We start from the raw sequence: 23656 nt of genomic DNA, 5'->3' as shown, positions 1-23656 counted from the left end.
GAATACAGCTGATTTAGAAGGATACACTTGGTATCATTAAAAAAAAAAAATAAGCAAAAGATCAGATACCACATGTAGAAATCAGGAAATCTCAGCACACAGCGGTTCAACGGATAAGTAAGTGGCAGCCTGCAAAGGACGACATGCTGGTAAAAAACTGCCTCTCAGGTGGCAGCTGCTACTGTCACCAGTGGGTGATTACACTCATTCTGCCAGCTCACAGGGATACTGATTAATTCTAAATTTGATAATCATTATTAGATCAAAAGGCTTATTGCACTACTTTAAGGGGGGAGAGAAGGGTTCAGACATTTTTAAACTTGTGTACAACCCATTTGGACATGAGGCATCGGGCTGTTTGTTTCAACACCTCACTTCCTCTTTTAGGCTGTTCAGTTGTCAATGCTCTCTTTGTACGTCTCTTATGTATCATAACAGTTATCTCCAACCTATGGATCATCAGTGTGAGAGGTCAAAACATCAGCGCATTACAGCAAGAACACTGGCCTTTACAAATTCTAAGCTGCATCTATGGGAGTCAAGTTGACTCAGCATAAAATCACCATTGATAGAAATAGAAAATAGGGAATAAAGAACGATTTTCTGCCCAATTCTAATTTTATGATGGAAATTGTGATCAGCCCTCATAGGTAACCAAGTTTGGAGGAGTGCAAAAAGGATTGTTTTTAGATATTTAGATCTTATAATTATCACCAGTTTAGTACATTTATCACTGATAAGGTCAAATATAGAAAGCAGAAGGCAGGCAAGAGATTCAGAATAACTAAACGAGCCGCACAAACATCTGTACCGACTTGAAGACCTGTTTCGGAAGAAATTGAATAACAGTTTATTCATCAATCAATATTCAGCTTTCCTGGGACAGCGCAGGCAAACAGCCATTAAGGAGCTCCAGTGAGCAGTTCAAATGTTTTGGCTGAACGAGGTTAGAAACACTACAAACGGCAACTTTCATGATCCGACAACCTGCTTCGCTTAAGCTAAATGAAAACACAATCAAAAAAAAAAACAAAAAAAAACGAAAGCTCCTTTTCTGACATTGTTGTATGAAATTGGTGTCAATGCTGTTTGAAGCTCTCATGGTAAACCTTTAAATCTTTGTATCAATACTGCCACCCAGTGGCAATATGTCACTAAAATCAATAAATAGTAAGGTACAGTGCAAATTACGCCTGAGTTCCCTCCAGATGTGTCAGACCAACATTCAAAATGTGTGAAAAATCTCAGGTACGCACGCAGTTCAACATCATCAAAGCCACCGACTCAACACTTACAGTTAGTGCACATTAAGCAACATAAAAAGCATTTGAAAAAGCAAATGGTGCCCCTTAAGGTGTGACAGCAAGATGAAAGGCTCTTCCGAACTAGAACTATTTTTGTATAGAAAGAAGGCGAACAAAAAGACGAGCAGAAGAGAGAAAAGGATGGCACCTGTTCCTAAAACGGCCGCACGGTAAAAATAAAAATGAAGAATTAAGCCCTAAATGCGCAAACCAAACCCTTTTCCAACTCCGGCCACAATTCAGCAACTGCACCAAGTCAGTGACAAGAAAAAGCGGTGAACATTAAAGGAAACGCGCAGCTGCAGAAACCGATAACGCTGAGAAATATCTCCCAAGTTGTTGAACAAGTAAATGCAAGTCATCAATTTCTTTTATCGGTTAAGAAAAAAAAAAGAAGTGGGTTTTTTGTTTAGGAACCTTGATCATTTTGAGCTTAAAAACAAACAAAAAAAAAACTGCACATTAAATAAAAAGAAAAGGAAAATCTAATTGTTTGAAGGTTTCTGGAGCCTCCACATAAGCAGAGGGTTGTAAAGCTCAGTCGGTGTCGCTGCTGAAGCAAATCTATCAAAGATTTTTCTAAAAAAAAAATAATAAAAAAAATCTCTTAAGCAGTGGCGAGAGGAGACGAAAGAGGACGGACATGGAGTGGCTCCCTGTCCGATATCCAGTTTCCTTCCTCTGCATTAACCGACTCCCCCGGCGCCTTCGGTGACCTCGGTGAGTCGTTTAAGACGAAGCGAGTGACCCCGAGGTCACGCCATCGAGCGAAAACCTTGATGACGATCGGCTCGATGATCAGAGTGTGCGGATCCAGCGGACTAGTTCAGGTGGAGGACCTGCTTCATGAACTCATAGGTGGTGAAAGCCATGGCCTGGGAGGGGATACAGCGGATGTAGTTGAGAGACAGTCCTCTGTACAATCCCCTCTTGATCCCATACTGCTTGTACACGTACTTCAGGGTCTTGATCGGTGATCTTTTCACATGCAAGACAAAGAATCAAACAGTTTTTTAAAATAGACTTTAATCATAACAGAAAAGAAAGCGTCTTTGTCACCATCTTATGTCCTCAACGATGATTTTGTGCTTTTCACCAAAGCATTTTCCTACTAACTAAGTTGAGTCCAGTTTATTCTTGGCACAATCATCACATTAAGTTCTTCTTTATTGTTGGAATGAGTCTGTCCTGCAGGGAACTGCACTCAGCAGGCATATTAATACAGATGCACTGAATGCGCTGAGGCTTGTGAATATACCCTTCATAAGAAATCTAAAATGTCAAGATAAGGCAGGTAAAGCAATAACAAAAAGCAGTGTTTGGACTGGCATTATGTGAACTTCTTCAAATATGAGCGGCATGCATCTGAAGCCTTACTGCTCAGTTGCTATTGTGCAATTCAAAGTCAGGGGCTTTGAAATGTTTATCTACCACAAACAGCTCCCAAACCTCTGGAATTTTCTCTCAGATTAAAGCCTTCTTACAAAAATCAAATGCGTTGTAAATATTTTCAGCAGGTGCTCCCGAGTCAGTGTTTGAACAATTATCAAACAAGTATCCCTCCCAGAAGAACCGAAATGTGATGAGTCGGAGCCGTTGTAATACTTACCCACATTTATCCGAGTCAGGCAGCACAGCACCTAACTGCATTCTTCTCCTCGCCACATCCAAGGGGTACCTGGTGAGCAGAAAACCCAAAGAGACACGTCAGCCGCTGGTCTTGAGTTTGAAACCTCGCCGCTCCACGCCTGCAGCACTTACGAGACGGTCTGAGCGAAGGCACCGGCAATCCCTCCACAGAGCAGGTTGACGTGGCTTTTCAGAACGAGGACGTCAGGATTGTCTGACGAGGGCCGTCCCAGCTTCTCTGGGAAATGTTTCAAGCCAAGGCTCTTAAGGCTGCCAAAGGTGAAGAAAGAGAGACCTAGGAAGGTGCAGGTGGGAGTCGAAAGTCAAGCTAGTGCACAGAACACTGGTTAAATACTTGGAGGACCCTTTGTGTTGTTCCCAAGGATTTTGGATCATAATGACAAATAAGCATCTGCAATTACCTGCATAAGGCGCCATTCCAATGAGAGTTGGAGTAAGGCCCCTGTAAAACCCAGCGATCCCCTCCTTTATGAAGAAGAGAAAAATACAGAGTTTTTGCATTTAAAATCATGCTGAACATTTTTTATCTGAAGGCTGAAATGTTTGTAAAGTTCATCACGAGCAAATCACCGTGCGGTAGATGGACTGGAAAACATTGGCAATTCCACTGTAGCGATGATCTCCTGTCACCTGGAAGGCCAGCCTGGCTCGGATCACATCCAGGGGGTAGGTGCATATCACCGCACTCATTCCTGGAAGCAGACAGTATGCTGTAAGAACACATGGGCGGGACCACAAGAGTCCACTGTGACGAACTCTCCAAATGTGCAACAGGAAAAGACAAACTTTACAGGCCCAAGGAGCAAATGAGGCCCAATCGAAAAGGAAGACATGTCAGTACCCGCCATAGATCCTGCCATGAGGCGGTGGATGTGTCCCGAGATCCCAATCCGTTTACTCAGCAGCTGTGAAGGGAATATTATCAACATCAGCAGGGTGAGGTCAAAGGTTACACTTACACAGACTGTAATAAATTCAGAAACTGCAGCAAAAATAATCTGACAACACAGCTATTACATTTGCCTACAACTCCTTTTTACAGCATTGCCCTTTCCGCAATAAACTGGGCACTGTACCTTTTTGTATTTGTCAAAAGCCATGAACTGAATGGCACCATAAGGAAATATCCTGACCATCATCGCCCCGTTACCCTTGTACAGTCCGAGGATGCCTTCTTTCTTCGGCACGGCGGTGAGAGTGGAAAACACTCCTATGGAGAGAGTTCACAAGATTTACTTCCGTTGGTACAGATGAAGTCTGAAAGCAAACACCGATCGGCTTTCCTAGTTTGGAAGCTCATAACTCACCCAGATGTCTGTAATGAGGGCTCTGGCCTTGAAGAAGAATTTTGACTCTGTCCAAAGGAGCTATAGTAGTCTTGGCACAGCATCCTGCTACACCTAAACACAAACAGACGCAGTTCCATTCTTCTTATCATCATCATCATCAATTGTGAAACTATGTATGCAATGCATGCCAACGCAGGTGGAACATGAAAGAGTTTTCATGCATCTTGGGTGAAAACCCACATCAAAAGGGATGTTGTTTTGTTGAGACAGTAGTGAGAAAGTGAGAAAATGTCCTGATGCAACAGTGAAAAAAAAACAAACTACAATGTAGCATTTGCTGAAGCTCTATGAAATTCTTTAAGGTTTATATTGCTTCAGATGGTGAAAAAGATGAGCTTTTCAGGGACAATGCTGGGGATCGATACATAGATCAGCCGCTACCTTCCGGTCCGCAGAGGAACACTCAATCACATGTCGACCGAACTCTTCAGGAACAAATGTATACATGATCTTAACCGGAACACTTGCTGTTGACTTGCTTGCAAAATTAAGACCAACTGTGTTTGTACGGCTAACGTTAATTCTAGATGTGAAAAGAAAACTCTGTGAAGGAAAAATCTTTACTTGCAGACAAAGGCTACAACACAGTCCTGCCGTTAAATCATCGGCCCTTCCGATGTCTTTTTTGGGTTTTTACGTGGTCCGAGGCATATCAAAAGATACATTTACTCCTGGAGGCGTGCTTTGCCACTGAAACTTTGTCAACAAAACCAACCCAATGATTTTTAAACAATTTGGTGGTGATGTGACACGTGTCCTTCCACTCTGATTCAACTGGCTGATATGAAGGAATTCTCTTCCTTCATCATCTTCCTGGTTCACTAAAGGAAGTAGGGGAAAGTTGAGCTTTGAAGGGCATGTTTCCTCGGTTAAGACACGTCGGCAGGAATCGAGGCCCGAACCTCTTCCTTTGTCTCAAACTCTAGCAGAATAACTCAAAGGAGACCTGGAAATAATGAGTCATAATTCGACCCGATGTGTCGGCTCTTACCTCCAGCTACAAAGGAGCGAAGAAAGTGGTAGTCCCTCTTGGCAGGTGTGCTGCTGTTCGTGGTGGGAGGTGTGGAGACAGCAGCCTCCGATGTCATCTTCTCTGCTCAGGAATCTGTCACATCCATGGCTGTAAAGTTGGGTGAAAAGGCTGCAATGACACACAACTATGAGCATGTCCCTACGTGCTTACGACAAATCAGGAAACAGAAGTCGCCATCCGGGAAAACATCTAAATGAGCTGTCCATATCCATTACACGCGTGTCTGAGGTTGGTGACGGTGGAAATAGAGAAAACCAATACACAACACCGTGGTTACTTAAGGAAGGTTAAGTGTGAGGTTGGTTAGAACTCGCAAATGGCCATAGCTCAGCGAGATTTAGTGATGACACAGCAGTCTGATCAGCAACTGATAAAACGAGATACTCACAAATGAAGGAGAAACTGAACTGTGAGAGGGGGTCAGTTTGGTTGAACCCTGTTCAAAAAATATTCTTCCTCCACGCAGAGCCGCGGGCTTCCCTCCTTCCCCTCATCCCCGAGTTAATCCCAGACCGTGAAACGCACCGCAAAGAGAAGATCGCACCCACCGGTTCGTCGTTCAAGCTTTCCACATCAACCTCTGGTTTAGAATTTCAGTTACGACCCGATTTCACAAGGGTTACCACGCTCATGCCCTTCGACCGCAGACGACTGACAGCTTCTGGCCAAAACAGACGCATGATTATGACGCACGGAGGGGGAAGCTAGGTGGGAGGGGCTAATGGCCTGAAATAGAGTTTTCTTCCTTGTTCTTGTCCTTGTCAGGTGCGGTAACATAAATCGCTACTGGTGAGACCTCGCCCGCATCAATAAGTTACAACTCGTTAAAAAAAAAATAAGATGCATATTTCAAATAATTTTATTATTATTTTATTTTGTTTTCAAAGCAACGCTTCTGCCAGGCTCAGGTTATATCTGAAGTGTTCACCCCATTGTCAGATTAATGCACAAGCCAAAGGACCCTAAATTATAATTTTTTTCTTAAAAACTTATAAACTGAGATGCAAAAAAAGTTCTAGGTAAAGAAGTGTAAAATTAGAAGGTGCAAAACTACCTGACAGAGACCAGAACTGTCAGAAGAGAGAGAAAGAGAGAAACACCTAAAAGGTGACACTAAATGACCACAAAACGCAAACACACGCATGTACACTAACTAACACAGGCGCAGAAAGACCACAAAGAAATGCAAACTGACCAAAATGAAGCACAAAAATGACCCAAATGCACAGACAGAAGGCATCATGATCTAAATAGGCAACAACATGTCTGACGTGAGGAAAAAAGAGCCAAGTGAGATATAAAAACCCATCAAAAAGACCCAGTTTAAAAAAAAAAATAAGAATACAAATTAAAGCCTAAGTGGGGCACACAAAATGAGAACAAAGATACAAAACAACCCAAATGTGGCCTAACAGGACCAAGATGCAGCACAAATTTAAACAAAACAACCAGAAATGACCTGTTTGTTAATTATCCATACGTAGCACTTTCTATTCCTGTGCCAAGCCTCCCTGCTGCCATCAGCTGTCATCTGTTGCTATCTTCCCATTACCCCATTTGCCCACATATATCTACATGCATCTTTTATTGTAATTCTGCTTTTCTGCATGGTATGCATATCTCTATTGCATACATCGTCCAAGCTGCCAGTGTCTTTGATTGCACTGTACATGTTTCAGTGCATGTCTAACAGTGCAGTACAAGCCCATATTCATATCAGCATTAATAACTCTTGTGCTATTGTTTTGTATGCTTCATCCTCTGGGCTCCCTGGTGGTTAGTGCTGTCACCTCACATCCAGAAGGTATCTGGTTTCAATCTCGACTGGGCGCGTGTGTTTTCACACCAGGTACTCTGGCTTCCTCCCACAGTCTAAAAACATGCATGTTAAGGTTGATTGGCCAACTGTGACCCTGGATGAAGTGGGCATGGAAAATGAGTGCATGTCTTGTATCATGAAGCAACAACAAATGGAACATTCTGGGAATGTCCCATTTGAGTTCCCCGCAGGGTTTTGTGAGGCTGTTTTCTGTAAATAACATTTTACAATGTCCAGTGAAAGTTCAGTTTAGTCAGGAGCTCAGGAGGTCATCTACCAACAGAAAGTTTGAAACCAAAGTCTGCTTAGCAAATAAACATGCCTAAGACTTCATTTTCCTCAACATGTTGGTCTGTGTGGGAGACACAGTAGTAGTCCAATGGGCTAAATGGTCAAAAAAGGCTACATAAATGTATGAAATGTAACCTGAAACCTTGTAACTTCGGGGGAATGTCAAGGGACTGTTTCCTGGGGGTTCCCAAAAGGTGACAAAGCTACAAGTTTAAGAAACATTCCCACAGCTTTCTCTTAATGTTACACAGTTTGTAACCTTTAGGGAAACCTCGGGGTACATTCCCACATTGAGAGGGCCACACGACCAGCCATGACCTCAGAGAACCCACAGGGAGCAACAAGGGAACGTGTGCCCAAAAAGTTCAAGTTCTGTAATCTTTAATATTTATATTTGTGATTTCCTGGGGAGAGAATATTTAAAATTAGCATGTCCGCTCTTTGTTGTGTTTCTCCGTGGTCATGATTTTTTTTTTTTAATAACGTCGGCATTTTTAATGTAGAATATTGATGTCAGTAAAGCACTTCACAACGTGCTAAAGTTGGCAGATAATAAATCGGTAATTACCCCCACTCAACAGGGGTTATTTGGTGAGCCGTTAGTTTTAGCACACTGCCGCGTCCACGCGCTGAAACCCGCAGCTGCACGCGGAGCGCTCCAGCTGCACTCCACCCCAGGTTTTCATGTCCACTCTTCCCTCCAGTGCCGACGACGAGTTTGTTAGCCAGCAGAGACCGTAGGTTGCGTCTGGTGAAGGGAGAGTGAGCGGGGCTGCCCTGAATGGATTGACATAAGAGGGATTTACATTTTTAACGGGTGTCGTGCCCCGTAAAGACTACACAGCGCACGTTGAAAACCAGCGATTCTGCTCGATGTCGGTTCCTGTCGTCGGCGCACGTATCATGTCCATGTGTCATCGTCGCGAGAGGATTGAACTTACCAGCAGTCTATATTTGCCGAGGAGGGAAACCAATACAAGGTCTCGCTGTCTCGCTGGAGCGGAGTATTATTAGCAGTTCAGACAGTGCAACTGTCTCTCTGTGGTATGTAGAGCATTTCAGCCGTAAACGTGTAAATAAATCCTCACGGGCGACCCAACAAGCTGTGTAAGAGTGAGGTTTCCGAGCGTGCCGCATTAACGCAGCGATTTAAATGACAGCGGTCAAGTGCAAAATAATAATAAACAGCGACGCTGAGGGCGGTTTTTACACGGTAATAACCCCCTCTTCCGCCAGTCAGGAAGACGAAAACAGGATCCGACCTCCGGTCAGAGCCCTCTTTCCTCAACGTGCCTGCCCTTTAAATTGTTAAAGCCACTCCGGAAGCTTTGTTGTTTGGCTTTCTGTAGATTATTTGATCATTCCTCATATTTTACTGTACAGGGCTGCCCTGAATTTCCTTTCTTGACGTCAAACAATCTGCACTTGCTCGTCCGAGTGGATATTTAAGGAGGGGCAAAAGCGTCATGTGTAGGAGACAAAGTAAAGAAAGATATTACAGATTTACCTTTATAGACTTGTTCTGCCATGTTGTTAACGTTCAAATTTCACCAGATGCTTTCGGCCTTTCAGCTTAAATTGGATTTAACATTGTTGACACTATTTGTATTTTTATTTTTTCCCCACTATCTTTATAGGTCATGCACTGCAATTACTCACTAACAACACCAGCATTTAATATTCAAGGATAAAACACAAAAGAAGACTTTTAAGAAGAGCAACAGATAACTAATCACCTGGCTCCCATGCTGGCTGCCAGAAATCCTCTCCTCCACACCCTCAGCCATGCCTGCTACTACCAAACCCACCAGGAGACAGACACCTGCTCAGCGGAAAAATGTACAGAAAGTGACCAGTGTCAAGGGGCAAATCTGTAACTCAAATAAATCCAGAGGAAGAGCCACAGAGAGACCGCAAAGAGCACCTGCAGAACCCAAAAGGTCAACAACCAGGGCGCAGGCAAAGGCAGGCCGGAGTTCCCGCGGAAGAGGAGCGAATGCACCGGCTGCTCAGGATCCCAGAAGGTCCCCAGGCAGAGTTAGCCATGCCCTGAATGAAACGGGATCTGCGAGGCTGAGACGCTCAAGGAGTCTGCCTGAAAACTGTGGCAAGTTACAGGAACCCATAGGGCGTAGGAAGTCCCAGCGGGGCACTCAGGTGTCTGCTGTTCCCTGCCAGTCTCCTCAACCATGCAGAGGAGGCAAAAACAGCAGGGGGAGCACTGGGAGAAGAGCGGCATCCCAGCACCGAAACACAAAAAAGCAGCCCTCGAGCGTCAGTATCGATAATTCAACTCTCGACGAGGGAGTTGATAAACTGGAAAGTTGTGACAATGTTGTAATTCCCACAGTTGATAGTAAAACTGAATCTGAATTTCAGTTCGATGCAGGAGATGCAGGATGCGGCGAATCAAAGGAGGGCAGCCCTCTTAAAGCTGATTCAACAGTATGTAATGAATCCCGGGCAGACTGTGTGGAGCACAGCTGTGGCAGTCCTATAACCCAGGACAAAGACACCGTCAGCTATAACAGTGAAGGTGACTTGATGCGTGTCAGTGGGGCCCCAGTGTGTGATGACGTTGATGGACAGCTAAGACTCCGCAGTGACAGGAGTAAAGAGCGTTCAGAGCTAACGAGCAGCAGCTCATCGGGGGTGCAGGGCAGCCAGGAGGGAAGAGACACTTCGTCTGTCCTTGGAAATGAGCGCGATCATCTTCCCACAGACGACAAGCAAGATGATGGGTGTAAGGTCCAGCAAGAGGAGGGTAACATGTTGGGCGTCAAAGAGAATAGGACAGATGAAAGGGTGGCAGCTGTCACAGAGAGAGAAGAGGACATAAATCATGGGAGAAGCGCGAGTTTGGAAGCTGAGAAGACGGCTGCGAGACAAAACAAAACTGTGGAAGAGATGGAGGAGAGTTTTGTGAAGCTGGGGACTGGTGAGAGTGAAGACAGAGGAAACAAAGACGAGCAGAATGGTGTTTCCATCAGCCCCGCTGACCCCCAAAGCAGCACTCCAGCCTGTCAAAGCCCAGATCCACCTCATTCTAACAATGGACCAACAGCATGGTTAGAGTCACCTACACGTGTGCTCGTGGTCTCGAACACAGCTACCTCAAATCCCACCAAAGCCCTCTCCACCTCAGATTCATGTAACCCAGAGGTTGTGAGCCAGGGAAAGACAGATATTCAACCTACCAATCATGGTGCTAAACCTCAACTGCCAGGGTGCTCAGCTGCCTCTGACACCACCCTGAAGGTGCAGACTGTTATCGTGAAAAGAAATATGCCGGTTATAATCTGTAGGGACTCTCTCAAACCTGAGAGCTTTGGGGAGTTCGGCCACGGGGAATCACACGAGCTGCGAAGCCTCGTGATACCTTCTACTGAGAGAGAGAGACAAGCTTGCACACCAGCAGAGACCAAAGATAGTGAATCAAAAAAAGAGCCATGGGGGCGAAACAGCCAGAAAGAAGCGTCACTACTCCCCTTGTCACTGGTGACTCAGCCGAGCACAGATGCCCGTGCAGCTGAGCCAAACCTCAGCGATGACTGCGCTCAGGTAGCAGAGCCAGAGCAGGACTTGGTGCCAAAGATCTCCACTCCTTCTATGGACAGTAGCTCCACCTTTTCCTGCAGCTCAGAAAGCACTCGCTCCTCTTTTTCTTTTGACACCGAGTCTGAGGCAGGGTACGGAGAGACCAGCTTCTGCGCTCTGCCCGGATCCCGGGGGCCGGAGGGGGCCGGCTGGGTCTCCTCGTCGGCTCGGAGAGCGCAGAGGAAGGAGAGGAAGAAGCGGAGCAGGTGTGGGACGTGTGAGCCATGCCTCAGGAAGATTAACTGCGGCCAGTGCAGCTGCTGCCTGAACCGCAGGACCGGCCACCAGATCTGTAAGCTGAGGAAGTGCGTGGAACTGAAGAGGAGAAGGCCGTCACCTCCGCTCAGTCGCTCTGCTGCACAGGTGAGGATTTTATATATTAAACAGCACTCTTGTGTTTTATTTCCATTTAACTGCAGTTTATTCAATAGATTTGAATGCAGTCAGATCTTTTGGTCAAATCACCAAAACTTTTTTTACAAACACCCGATCTGAAGAAGTTTTTTTTAGTTTTTTTAGGTTTTTTTTGCTGTCTGGCATTGTATCTTTGATCTCTTCCAATGGTAACAGCAGCGATGGAGCGGCGACTGAGCCAGAGGGTTGAAAAGGAGGGTTTCACTTTCATATTGTGAATTTACCCAAATGGTTTCAACAGATGCCGCGCACTGAACTTTCTGATGTTTTCCTGTTAAATGTCACTGATTGCCACTGAGTAAAAGGGGAAGCACTTGTGCGCGTGTGCACGTGTGCACGCATGTCTAGAGAACAGAGATCCGGTTGTAAGAGAGGAAGGCGCTGTCACATGACTGACAGCATTTCAGCACATGGTCGGCGTACGTTTCTCTTCTGCATATCTCTGTGTGTATGTGTGTGTGCGCCATCGATGGTGCGATCAAGCGAATAACTAACGGTCTTACGTGTATGTTGGTGTGTTTATGGGTACTTAAGAGAGTTTTGGAGCTGAAGTTTTCGACATAGTGGCAACTGCTTTCCCGTTGTGATTTGATACAGAGATCTGAGCGAGGGACTTTTGTAATGGAACGATACTATCTTATATTGATCAAGCTGAAATATATCACCTATATGTCCTGTTTGGATTTAGGCCAGGTCACCGCTGTTGTGTGTGGCTCTTCAGGATCGACAGCCTTGATGAGATCAGGGCTGTAAGGCCATCTGCTGCAGGGCTTCTTCTTCTTCTTCTTCTTCTTCTTCTTCTTCATGTTGCCGCACATGGTCCCTTATGGTTCTGCTTTCATCCCTCTTTTATGGTTTGCAGGATGAATGAAGATCTTAAGTGCCTCTGAGTATTCCCATTGTTAGGTTTTCCTAAGACTTAGACATTGCCGAGAGAGAAAAAAAGCGATAAATGAATGTACATAATAATGTTTTATTATTATTGTTATTTTGGGGTCGTGATGGTGGAGTGCACTGTCTGACATGTTGGTCCAAATGGATCAAAAACCATGACAAGTCAAATAAAAGTTACCCAACAGCTGCTTAAAGTTGCTTCACTATTTCTGGTTTCTCAGAAATAGTTTGAGACCAAAACAGCTGAAACTCCTTTAGCTTTTCACTATTGCTCTGTGCATACCACCGTTTGCTGATACTAATCAACAGAAACTGCATGTGGCAACATTTTGTCGGGCGTGTAAAGTCATCATTTTATTTATGAGTGGATCTTCTATCTCAAGGCTATTTGGGATGATAAATCGGTTTTGTGTTGTCTAATTGAATGGAATTGAATGGAAAAAGCGCAAACATGAGCCAGGGAGTGCGTTAGTTGAATGGCATAGTGCATTTTAGGTTGAACTGCTACGTCTTTGACTTACCCTTCAAAGGAAAGAGGGCTGAACAAACTTAGTTCAAGAGTTGAAATGACTAACAGCTACAGCTTCTTTTGCAGTATTGTCTGCGTAAAAGAGTGAGTATACATGTGTTCATCGTATACAAGCGTGCGCACATGCACTGACTGAAGCTACCGAGTCGTAGCAGTGGCAGGAGAGATTTGGGCTGATTGTATAACACCTGCAGCGTTTGTGGTGTGCACTTTATCTGAGTTAAAGGGGGGAGGGGGCGAGGAGGAGAGGCCTGACCATGCTGAGATTTGCATAGATGTTTTTTTGGATTACGTCAAATTACGGGTCAGTCTGCATCTGTGTGTCTTGACTCACTCAGTGACAGACTAATCTAGGTTGCGACTTTTACCGTCGCATAGCAAACATGTTAATATTTGCATGCCTGCTTCTGTTAGGGAACGTCCCACAGAGTGACACAGAACTGCTGATTCTCTCATTCAAGCAGCACAGCCGGTTGTTGTTTTGCCCCAAGTGACATCACGCTGCCCGCACTAACATACAGCAATGTCTGTGTTTGTGGCTTGAAAACAGGTTTTTGTTTGATTCAGTGCATCTGCGGGAGGGGAGGGGTGGAGCCTAAACCAAGTGCTTCAAGCTAGTACTCTCTGGACAGCTATCATCAACTGTGTGATGAATCTCAAACTCCATATTTCCCTCAATTTTAAGTTCTAAACAGCTAGAGTGAGGTTATCCCTTGTATTATGAGTGCGTGCTTCAGATATACTTTTAGCATGAGTAAAGCGAAGCATAATCCCTGGCCAGTCTTGCTCATCAAGCTTACACACCCTTCAAATGAATGTTTCAAACTCCTCAAGACTAAAAAAGGTGCAGAGGCCGAAGAGAAGTTCATGTAGGGGCATGTGTAGCCTGTTCCTGGTTTTACCAGAGTGCGGTGTGGTTTTACTTGGTCATAAAATACCAAATGCACACAAAACATACTTGCAAAAATATGTGACGAATATAATTCAGAGCACATACTTTAGAGTGGTGTAAATGAAACAATACGGTTTAAAAAGAGAGAGACAGAGAGTGAGAGTAGTGAACAGCAAGAGTGGAGCTGTCCATTTGCAAATGTCTGTTTTCCTTCAGGTTTGATGCCCTCCGTCTGGCTTTGCTTTCTGTTGGACAGGGAGGATAAGGCTGAGATCTGGTCCTAAACATAAACACACATGCTAACACTTTTTCCCCAAAGAGCTACAGTTCACGGAGATCTGAGAGCTCCTGTATTTGTGTTTGACTAAAGGAGTCCTGACATGTTTTGAGCTGTAGGGTACATAAGCTGACTCAATTTTTACAGCCTCACAGCGAGTGTCAGCACTCAGAGATCATGCTGTTTGCGTTAAGATCTCAGCAAAATAGTCCAAATTAACACATGATTAAACACAGATATCATTAGCATTTTAACAAAGAGAGTGTGAGCCATTATGTGCCCTGCTTTCTTTCTCTCTTGATTTAGGATCAAATACATAAATCAAGAACCAAGGCATTGATATTTCCCACGATTCTAAACTGCTTACAGCTCTCAGGACTCCGACGAGATAATGAAACCAAATTATTTGAACTTGAATTCAAACATTACGCCGTGAACTTGGGTTAAACCGTTTGCAGTAACTAGGGTTATAGAGTGTTTGTTAATGTGGAGTACAAATGATTTGTCTGAAAAAAAAAAGAAAAAGCGGCACTCGGACTAACTACATATTCCATACATATTATCTGTGTGTGTTGGTGTCTCCATCCGTATTTATCCGTGCACCTGGTGTGGCTGAATTTAGACTAGTCTGAGATGCACCACAACTGCGCAGCGTTTTGTGCCATAAAATACAGTTGCAGCCTTGCATGCCTTCAGTCAGCCTGTGAGCTCAGTCCAGCGTCCTCTGCAAACTCATTTATCTCCTGCAGTTCTTCCACTTCCCCCCCGCTTCTGCTGCAGCACATTAGCTGGAGGAGGAGCCCAGCTGTGACACCAGGTGTGTCAGGAAAGCACGCTTGTCGGTTCCCTACAACAGGGCTTTTTCTGGCGCTGCACTGGGCTGCAACCCGGCTTTCTAACAGGTATTTCAATCTGAGTGCGCCTTGCTTGTAATTATTCATGTGCATTACTGCGCGTGCGCCGGCGTAAATACTTTTAAGAACTCGCAGTTCAGGCCACGCTGCGGCGGCACCCTCCCTGTTCTCAAAGGGAACTCATCAAATATAAAGCGGGAGGGATTTGTCCCAGTAGATGCTTCAGTAAGGTCTGAAGCCCTCTTCCCCCTCTTTCAACAGACAGCAGGAGAGGTCTTCAGCGCTGGCAGTTGCTATGGCAACCCATGTGTCTGTCTGCTGACCTTTGACCTGCCGTGGCAGTCTGATGCAGTATTCTCAGGGTCACAATGAGGATTAGTGGAGATAAATGGTACATGCACCACTGTGGGTTTAAGGCTCTGAACTCACTAACCTACATCCAGGTAATTAGGTTAAACGACACAGGCTGTCCAGCTCATAGTGGGTCAGGAACCCAGGCTTATGTACAGAAGGATGGACACTTAAAAGGCAACAAAAACAGGTAAGGAGATGCACTTGATTATGTAGTGAATAAACACGTTTTACCAGCACACTGATAATCTGTGGCTGCTAAGTGAGCTTATTTTCTATGCTGGGATGTATCTTCTATGCATATATCTGGAATTCATTTGCACTGTCAAGACTACATGTGACTATAAGGTCACCTATAGTATTTGAAAAATAGTGAAAAATGTTTTGAAGACTATCAGACTGCATAAGAACTGGACATTTTTTTTGGTTTGGTTGTGTCGGTTTGTTCCACAAACAAATTTATGGTGAAAAGCGTAAACAGAGCGGTTGCGTGTGTCATGCTAAACCCCAAAAGCAAAATTTGGTTGGCCCCAAATGAACTGTGAGTTAACTTACAGAGAAGACAAGCGTGGAATGTGATGTGCACTGTCGCTATCAAAAAGGTTCCTTTTTCATGCATTTAACCCCAACCAGGCAACAAAAAAAACCTCCCCTCCATTTATTTTAAGTGCAATCCTGTGTTAACTACCCAGAAAATAGTTCAACGCGGCTAATTAGCACAAGCAACACACACAAACCTGTGCTTAAAGTTATCTCTCAGAAAAATTCAATTGTAACTTTTAGTGGAAGGCTTTGCTAACTTTCCTGATGAGGCCAGCAGCTTTTTTTTTTTCTTCTCTGCTGATATAAACAGACCTGAATGTCTGTTTTTGAATGTTGCATTGATAAACAGCAGTTGACATTCATGCGGTGCCCTTTGGAAACAACAGATTTTATAGGCTGCTGTGGAGACTAAACATAAGACAACCGAGACAGAAAGGTGGGAATAGAATACCAGGAATACTCAACCAGTAAGACATGTTCAGAAGTGTTACCGCCCTACCAGGCCAGATGTTAAGGGTTACATTTCCCCCCCTGGAACTCTGTTTCATCCTTGGTTCTTGGGCTCTCTAAAAGACCCTGGCAAATGTTCTTGCAATAAATGCAGCCATGACCTACGACCCACCTGTGTTTGACTGAATATAAGTAGCCTTCATAATGTCTTCTGAGCATAAACTGAAGGAAAGAGAGGATCAGGGAGTGTGCAATTACAAGTGGAGACTGATTTCAAATGTTCTTGAGTTTGAGCTGTTAAAAATCTCCATGACAGAGTTTGGCATGTCGCTCTCTTCTGAGTGAGTCATTGAGAGAAATTTCACTAAGAAAACAAAACAGCCCAGGTTCCTTTACACGTAGTATGCAAGTTGGCACTATGGCAGCTAGCTGAAAGACAGATGCACATCTACCTTTTCTTTTTTTTTTTACCCTTCAATTACGTAAACACAGGGGGGGGGGGTTGCAAGGGAGAGTCGTGAAATGTCAGAGACACTGCCAACATTTTTACCAAAGCCAACTCATTATGACAAAGCCCAGTGAGTTATGCTTTAGACTCCTCTCTTTTTCTACTCAGACCCATTTTACTGCACAAGCTTCCCTGTGATTAGGGCTGCTGTGTCTTTTCTGTCAACCTGGTCCAAGCCAATAAAATTTAAAACAACCCTGTGAGGTACTTATCTTTAATAGCAGCAGAACCAGAGGGAGTGTCCCTGAAAATGGCTCTTTAGATAAAGAGAAATGTCTGTTTTATTTAATTTGTGGCTTAGTTATTTGGCCAGAGTCCACTTTACATCAGAGTGGATGCATGGTCCAGACAGTCAATCATTGACCGGGACCTCAGCTGTCTTGCATTTGCAATGCAGAGTTGTAAAATCACATGACACTTGGTCAGTGTTTTAACTGCCATATTTAAAATTTTAGCAAGACGTTTGTTCAACTTTGATACTTCTAATGCTTCACTGCTGAGCCCTCTCAGGGTCCTTGCATCTGTGAGTTTGTGGCGTGTCCTGACTGTTGTGTGGGTCTAAGTCCCTGAAAAAGCTTTGAAGTCGTGCCACTTGGTTTCTCTGGGTGAAAAGAAATCCTTACTTTGCCCCCCTAAAAGAAATGCCACTCAAATCCTGCCAAGGGCACACAATGGCCTCCTTTTGGAGAACCCAAAACTCATTCATGCGTCAAGCTAACTTGCCTAATTTAAGAATGTAGCTTACACACCTGAAGAGGATAAAAAGCCACCTTCTCCCTCCCTCTTGGGTGTTGTTTTTGGTTGACTTCTGCATACAAACGCCAACCGCTGAATTGTTTGTTTATTGGTTTGTGTGTCCATTTTCACTATGCAGCATGTGCAGTGACTCTTTCGCATTTGTGTGTGTAGGTGTGTGTGTGTGCGTCCACACGCATATGCTCATATGGCCAACATGCCTGCTCAGCATGTTGCACAAGCACAAACTTAAGTAAGCCTTTTCCTGTCTCATTGTGAGAGGATCCGAGGCCCCCATCCTGCTCTGCCTGCATGGTGTTCGTGCGTGTATTTGGATCTCTGTGTGCGCGTGTGTATCATTGTTTGCACAAACTGCGGGACCTGTTCACCTTTCTCTATTAAGCATTCTCAAGGTGAAACTCTCGGCGACATCCTCTGCAGTGCAGCGCTGCAGGGCTTGAGTTAAGACGTGTGTTTTTCGTAGACGATCGTGTGCAGTCTGCTGACTTAAACAGACAAATTTGTGAAAAGGCAAATATTTGCATTCGGCGGCATCTGCGTACATTTCAAGTCCGTCCCTCCTCTTTTGAATGGACTAGAAGGGAAGAGACGTGCAGCGAGCTGATGTCCCGTCACACTGACCAACTGCTGTCAGCCCCTAAATAGAGTCCATGTGGGCTTAGGGGTGTGGTGTTGAATGGTGCACGTTTCCTGCCAAGAATGGAATTGTAGTTTGTTACATAAGACAATCTGTACGTGAAGTTGAACTGAGAGTGGAGATCTTTTGTGTCCTTAAAATAGCTTCACTCATGGGCAACAAACTATCCAGACAGGAAGTGTTAAAGCTACAAACATGCATTGCTGTGGGTGTGTCCGTGGAAGCTACAGAAAGCATGTAGAGATGTGTGCATGGAGTCACTGTATTGGCATTTAGTCACAGTCCTGAGTCTGCAGATGTTTTTCTGGAAGAGAAAGGACTCTGATATGTGAGCAGCCTCTGGGGTCGTCTGCATGTGAGCCACACAGCTGCCTCCTCTCAGGTAACAGACTTTAATTTCAAGGTTTCCTGTGTGGAAATGTAGCTTTCACAACGTGGTTGTTTGCATGGAGATTACTTGTTAGTCTGTTTGTGTTTAATGGTCTTTGGCCTTTGACCTGTGCAAAGAGGTGTGCGAGCGTGTGAGGGGTTGCGCATGCTTCAACAGGACGAGCAGCACGAGGGCATGTCCGAGCACAGTGTCAGGTTTTCCTACTTTCCCATGGTTGTTAGCACTCATTTCAGCTCTCCCAAACACAGACACACTTCCAGAGTACATCTCTGTTATAGATGGTGAAGCTTGATTCACTAAAGCCACTGGTAGAAAGTCACAAAAGAAGAAACTACTTCAAACTACCGGCCTTCATCGGGGATCTGAAGTGTTTCCATGCAGATGAGAGACAGATTTACATGAGTGTCTACAGTAATGGTTGTAATGACAGCCTTTGGCAGCAGTCCTGTTTGGCACTGATCCATCACTGGGCTGGACTCCAGTGGGTCAGCCTCCACATGTGTCGCAGACACTTTATGATTGTGGCACAGAGCGACTCTCTTTACCTCGCTCACTACACTTGTGTACCGTCGCTTCGGGTGATTAATGTCCAGACTACTTGTTCCTAACGAGGGCTGGCCTGCTTGTTAAAGGGGAGAAACATATGGGACATTTAAAGAGCTGAAAATGAAGGGTGCGGTGGAATATTGTTAGTAGCTGTTGGGCATTTATGGACGATGGGACGGAGTGGCTGCAGCAGGAAGAGTGGTCTAAAGGTTGAGATGTGCTGTGTGGTTTGACAGACATATGCTACACTTAGCATTAGGTTTTTTTTGTAAATTATACTGTAGGTGATTATTCCACACATCACCGACCTTTGTAACAGCACATGTTGATTGATAGTAACGTGGTTGCAGTTGTTAGGCGTGTACATTAACTCTCTCACAAGATTGTGTTATTGTTTGGGTTTGTTTAACCTGTTAGTAATGTCAAACCTGTCGGGCTACCTGTCATATTTCCTTTCAGAGCAGAGTTCAGCCGTAACAGTCACAAAGATTAACACCAAGAAGCCATCGACATGGAGTGGGTGTTTTTTTTGGTATCTTTGGTTTTTTACAATCTGGGACATTTACTTTCTGATTTAAAACAGCCAAGGTAAGAATTTCCCCCGGTTGCAATTTTTGATACGCCTTTGTAACAGGAATAACTTCTTTTTCTCATCCCAAGTGTAAATACTTGAAAATGTGTTTCTTTCTGTCTCTCGCTCTGGATTTTCTTAGCTGGGACTCAGTTGCTGTTGTGTGGACTGGATTTTCCTGTTAATGGCAGTGTTGAGAAATTGTTATATGTGGATAAAGTTTTTTTTCCCCGCACACGAGACGCATTCCATATATGCCTGTAAAGAGAACTTGTCATTGTTTTTTTGGATGCAGATGACTTCAGTTAAATCTGCTAAATTAAATTAAAGTCGGTTACAATCTGAAGCTGCTGGTTCTGCGACACATATCAACGAAATGTGCTAAGCAGCCACCGCTGTATATAAATTCTAAGACACTTACTGTATGGCATTACTCCAAGGCTTTGGGTTTGAAAACAGTTGCCATCAAAGTGCATATATGTGCAGCCACAGCATGCAGGAGTTTGACTGTGATAAGTTACAAGCATCTAACTGTCTAACTGACAGTCTCTTGAGCGTTGCAGTACAGTTGTCATCATCAGAGATAGCGCTACAGTTTTCAAAAAGTTCTACATGAGTGATAATATTGTGTGAAATGCAAATTAATGAACAATGTGTGCAAATAACCTCTTATCCAAACCGCATCATGTGCCACACGGTCTCTCGCTCAGGCTTATTTATTATTTATTGATCAGCCATGTTTATTGCAGGCTGAACGCTCCTCTTATATAGTTTTTGTTGTTGAGCCTGAATGATCTCTGCCTCCACAATCAAGCACACGGTTGAGGACGGTTGCTTGAGTGTTAACGACTGGCTCCGACTGCACTTTGTGTTTCCTTGTCCCGGTTTGACCTCAGCTTCTTGGCCGCATGGTCGCCTTTAAAAGGAGAGCATGCTTTACCCTCTCATAACAATTTTCCATCTTTGTTTTATACTTTATATCTTCCTGTTTTTTTTTTTCTCTCACCACATCTTTTCCTTAGGGAGTTGCTCAGGGAGAGGAAAAAAAAAAAAAGAAAATGGCTTTAGGGTTGGATGAGGGAGAATGAGGGGAAGGGTTGTGGAGTCTGTTAGAGAAACAGCAGAATGGATTCATGCTTTTTCCTGCCTCGGCAGTTTAAGATCACATGGGAATTAGGGATGCTGCAGACCGTTATGCTGCCACGCGCATGTCACTGTGTGGAATTCATTTAATATGCATGGCAAAATACTACTTGCTTCATTCTGATGGGACTGCAACACTTCCTTATCACAGATCACGTGCCTTAAACCTCAATGGGAGTAGCTGAAATAGGAGGGAGGAAGTCACACAAACACGTACTGATCAGCGTAATCATCATGTGATGTTGGCTTCTGCTGAGGAGACCAAATATTTTTCCCATGCGATTGCGTCCAACTTTCGTAAGCCCAGCTTTTCGTAACCCCGACCCTTCAGGTACAGGAGTCAGACTCCTCATTTTTCAGCCATTTTTTTCAATTAGAAAATGACTTTTTGTGTCTTTTAAATGTAAACATGCCAAAGAAAATTGTTAAAATCTCATTGTTTGCTCCAACAAACAGTTGCCTGTCAGCGAAGTCATAAAAACGGAGGTCTTATATGAGCAGCTGAGCAAGGAAATGAGGGGTTAATATCTCAGTGGTGATGGAGTTGTTTTCCTGTGATCCAGATCCAGCATGTGTGCGGCATCCGCTCCACAGCTTTCCTCCTATCTCTGTGCATAGGGCTGGAGTAAAAAGCCCACATAGGGGATCCTTTGTTTAGGAGAGTCTAGGCATGGAAGATAATTTACAAGCCGCCGAGGTCCACACGCCATTGGCTGATGAAGCTCTGTCTGCATCTGCGAAAGGCATCCCATATGCGTGTGTGTCTGTATGTCTGTGTGTGTGTGCGTAGCGAGTGTGTCCGCCTCTGCTGCTGTCGCAGCACTTTACCACAGCCGCTCACAGTCGCCTTAGTCATGACACCCGGGTGCTTGCCCTGTGCACGGCTACTGTAGCCAGCGTTTTCTTGAGGCTGGGGGAAGGCAAAGCAAGATGGCCACCAATACCTTTTAGGGATATGCTGCCTAAAACAGAGGGGCTTCTTCCGAGGACAGATAAGGTAAAGGCAACTCAAGTGTTCACCCGGGGGGTGTATTGTCTCGTTGCAGATGGGTCATCTATAGACGAGCTCATCTAGAGGTTATCCCCTGCTGATTGTCTCTGTCTTCGCCACCCTGGATTTAACTGATTGGAAGGCTTTATTTGGAAGCTTGTGTTGTTATGACTCACATTAAATCACTGAGGAGTTGCGTGTGGGCATGCGTGCGTGTCTGAATGTTTGGCTTGTCTTTTCTAGGCTGGCTTAAAGGATGTGACAACAAACTCAGAAACAAAGAGGTCTGCTTCCCCGGCAACAGAGACCCTTCTTCATTTTCCTCATTTCGCGTCTTGTCGAGCTGTTGTAAAACACGAAGAGCCCCTTTGCTTCCTCATTTCTCTCTTGCATAGTTTTGGACAGTCTTAGTTCTGCACCTGCTGTTCTCTGACTAGTTAGCAGATAAAGTGGAGGGCTTGTGAGCCTTGAGTGGTAACTTGGCAGGTCTTACTTGTTTGGCTACAGTAGTAATAGTGCTATTAATGTGTGGTTTGTAGAAAAAGTCTCTGTTTACTGATACCATCCTGACCTGTGCAGATTTCCCTGTTGATTAAGCTCTGCTCAGCTGGTGTGCTGTGAGCCAGCTCTTTCAAGTTCATTAAGTTTATCGACGCCTATATAAGGCAGTCTTTGTCGCCGTTTTTCTTTTAATGTTGCATGTTTTTCGAGTTCGACTACGTGACTCTTGAGCTCTGCGCAGACAGGAAACCCTTACTCAATGAATGAAGGAAATTCTCACGTGTTCAGAGAAACACGCATAAACCACTACTTATACTTTCTGCCAGGAAGGAAGCATGCTTTTTTTTTCACTGTTTTGTTGTCAGAGCGCCGTGAGGTGGCGGCCCCAACGGTATGATCTCTGCACAGCCAGTAAAAAGTACAGCTGAACACTATTATACGGATGTGAGGCTTTGTAGACATGTAGAAGTGTACGTGTGTGTTTGTCTTTGTTTTTGAGCTACAAAGGAATACAGACCTCCACAAAACCTCCTTGGAGACACATGTCTCTGTTGAGACACAGTGGCTTGTTTGGACGGTGCCACGCTTGTGTTGCCAGGGTAGGTCTCCAAATCTACACTCGAGCGTGAAGCGCTAACTTTTAGCTGCCCGCATTTTGCAGAGCATTTGAACCACGTTTGTTCAAAAAAGGCAAGGACTGTGTCTGCATTTATAGCAGCGTAGTATTTGCGAGGGAGAGTGACTTGAAACGCCCTGAGGTAGATACAGCCAACACAACACAGAAACACAGCCCTAACACTTCACAGACCCAGCTCTCTCAAGAGACCCAGTGCCTAAATGAAAACACATGACTCCACATGTATACCCTGCATTAGTTTTTCTGTTATCATAAAGCCTAGTGTAACGTAATTAAAAACAGCGACTCTGCTTTGATGTCAGCTTTGGATCGCAAACTCTCGGATGCGCAAATTGTTGCATACACATGCATGCAGACACGTGTATGTCTGCTGCAGGCATGGAAAACAGCTTTGTCATTGAAAGCATTGCATTGTGACATACTACTTTTCCTCCCTATTCCCTTCCTGCAACACATCTCCTTCCCTCTTCCTCTCGTGGGGAGTGTTGCGGTCGTCTCCTTCTGCAAAGTGTGTGGAGCTTGTATATTTTTTGTATTGGATGCTTTGGAAACCTAAACATCTTGACATGTTATTGATCAGGAATATCTCCATTGTCGCTGCACCTGTTAAGATTCAAACAACTGTTCAAACTCCCAGAAAACATTAGGTTCACCGGGTTCACAAGGGCCAGTTCAACAGTTTGACCAGCAAGAGCTTGTATCGACAGCAACACCTTTTATGAATTTAT

General features: G+C 44.5%; 2 protein-coding genes across 3 annotated transcripts in view; one reads left to right on the top strand and one right to left on the bottom strand.

Moving 5' to 3' along the window:
- Window positions 1–1891: 1891 nt before the first annotated feature.
- Window positions 1892–6004, bottom strand: slc25a16 (solute carrier family 25 member 16). Of its 2 annotated transcripts, none has more exons than XM_072390971.1 (10): window positions 5725–6004; window positions 5295–5444; window positions 4262–4354; window positions 4031–4164; window positions 3796–3859; window positions 3525–3646; window positions 3356–3419; window positions 3066–3228; window positions 2914–2982; window positions 1892–2282 (listed from the first exon to the last, which is right to left on the bottom strand). In XM_072390971.1, the coding sequence occupies exons 2-10, from the start codon at window positions 5389–5391 to the stop codon at window positions 2126–2128; spliced, it is 963 nt and encodes a 320-aa protein (XP_072247072.1). In that variant the 5' UTR covers window positions 5392–5444; window positions 5725–6004; the 3' UTR covers window positions 1892–2125. The 2 variants fall into 2 exon arrangements, with proteins under 2 accessions (XP_072247072.1, XP_072247073.1); XM_072390972.1 differs by having other exon boundaries at window positions 5885–6004.
- A 2162-nt stretch (window positions 6005–8166) lies between these two features.
- Window positions 8167–23656, top strand: part of tet1 (tet methylcytosine dioxygenase 1) — a 28544-nt gene continuing 13054 nt past the window's right edge. The window contains exons 1-2 of the mRNA XM_072390970.1: window positions 8167–8490; window positions 9084–11406. Of these exons, the coding sequence (XP_072247071.1) occupies window positions 9232–11406 (2175 nt within the window). The 5' untranslated portion in view covers window positions 8167–8490; window positions 9084–9231. The remainder of the gene's footprint in view (window positions 8491–9083; window positions 11407–23656) is intronic.

The sequence above is a fragment of the Leuresthes tenuis genome, unplaced genomic scaffold (assembly GCF_036924035.1).
Source record: "Leuresthes tenuis unplaced genomic scaffold, fLeuTen1.0.hap1 SCAF_8, whole genome shotgun sequence".
NCBI lineage: Eukaryota > Metazoa > Chordata > Actinopteri > Atheriniformes > Atherinopsidae > Leuresthes > Leuresthes tenuis.
The sequence above is the reverse complement of the archived record's forward strand: the minus strand, read 5'-3'. Positions and strand labels throughout refer to the sequence as shown.

Bases quoted from the DNA above. Each gene is read 5' to 3' on its own strand.
- slc25a16 (XM_072390971.1), bottom strand. From the start codon at position 5,391: ATGACATCGGAGGCTGCTGTCTCCACACCTCCCACCACGAACAGCAGC. The intron at 3,647-3,795 runs GTACTGACATGT...GTCTGCTTCCAG, and splicing joins CATGGCAGGATCTATGGCGG to GAATGAGTGCGGTGATATGC. The intron at 3,420-3,524 runs GTGATTTGCTCG...TTCTTCATAAAG, and splicing joins TCCAGTCCATCTACCGCACG to GAGGGGATCGCTGGGTTTTA.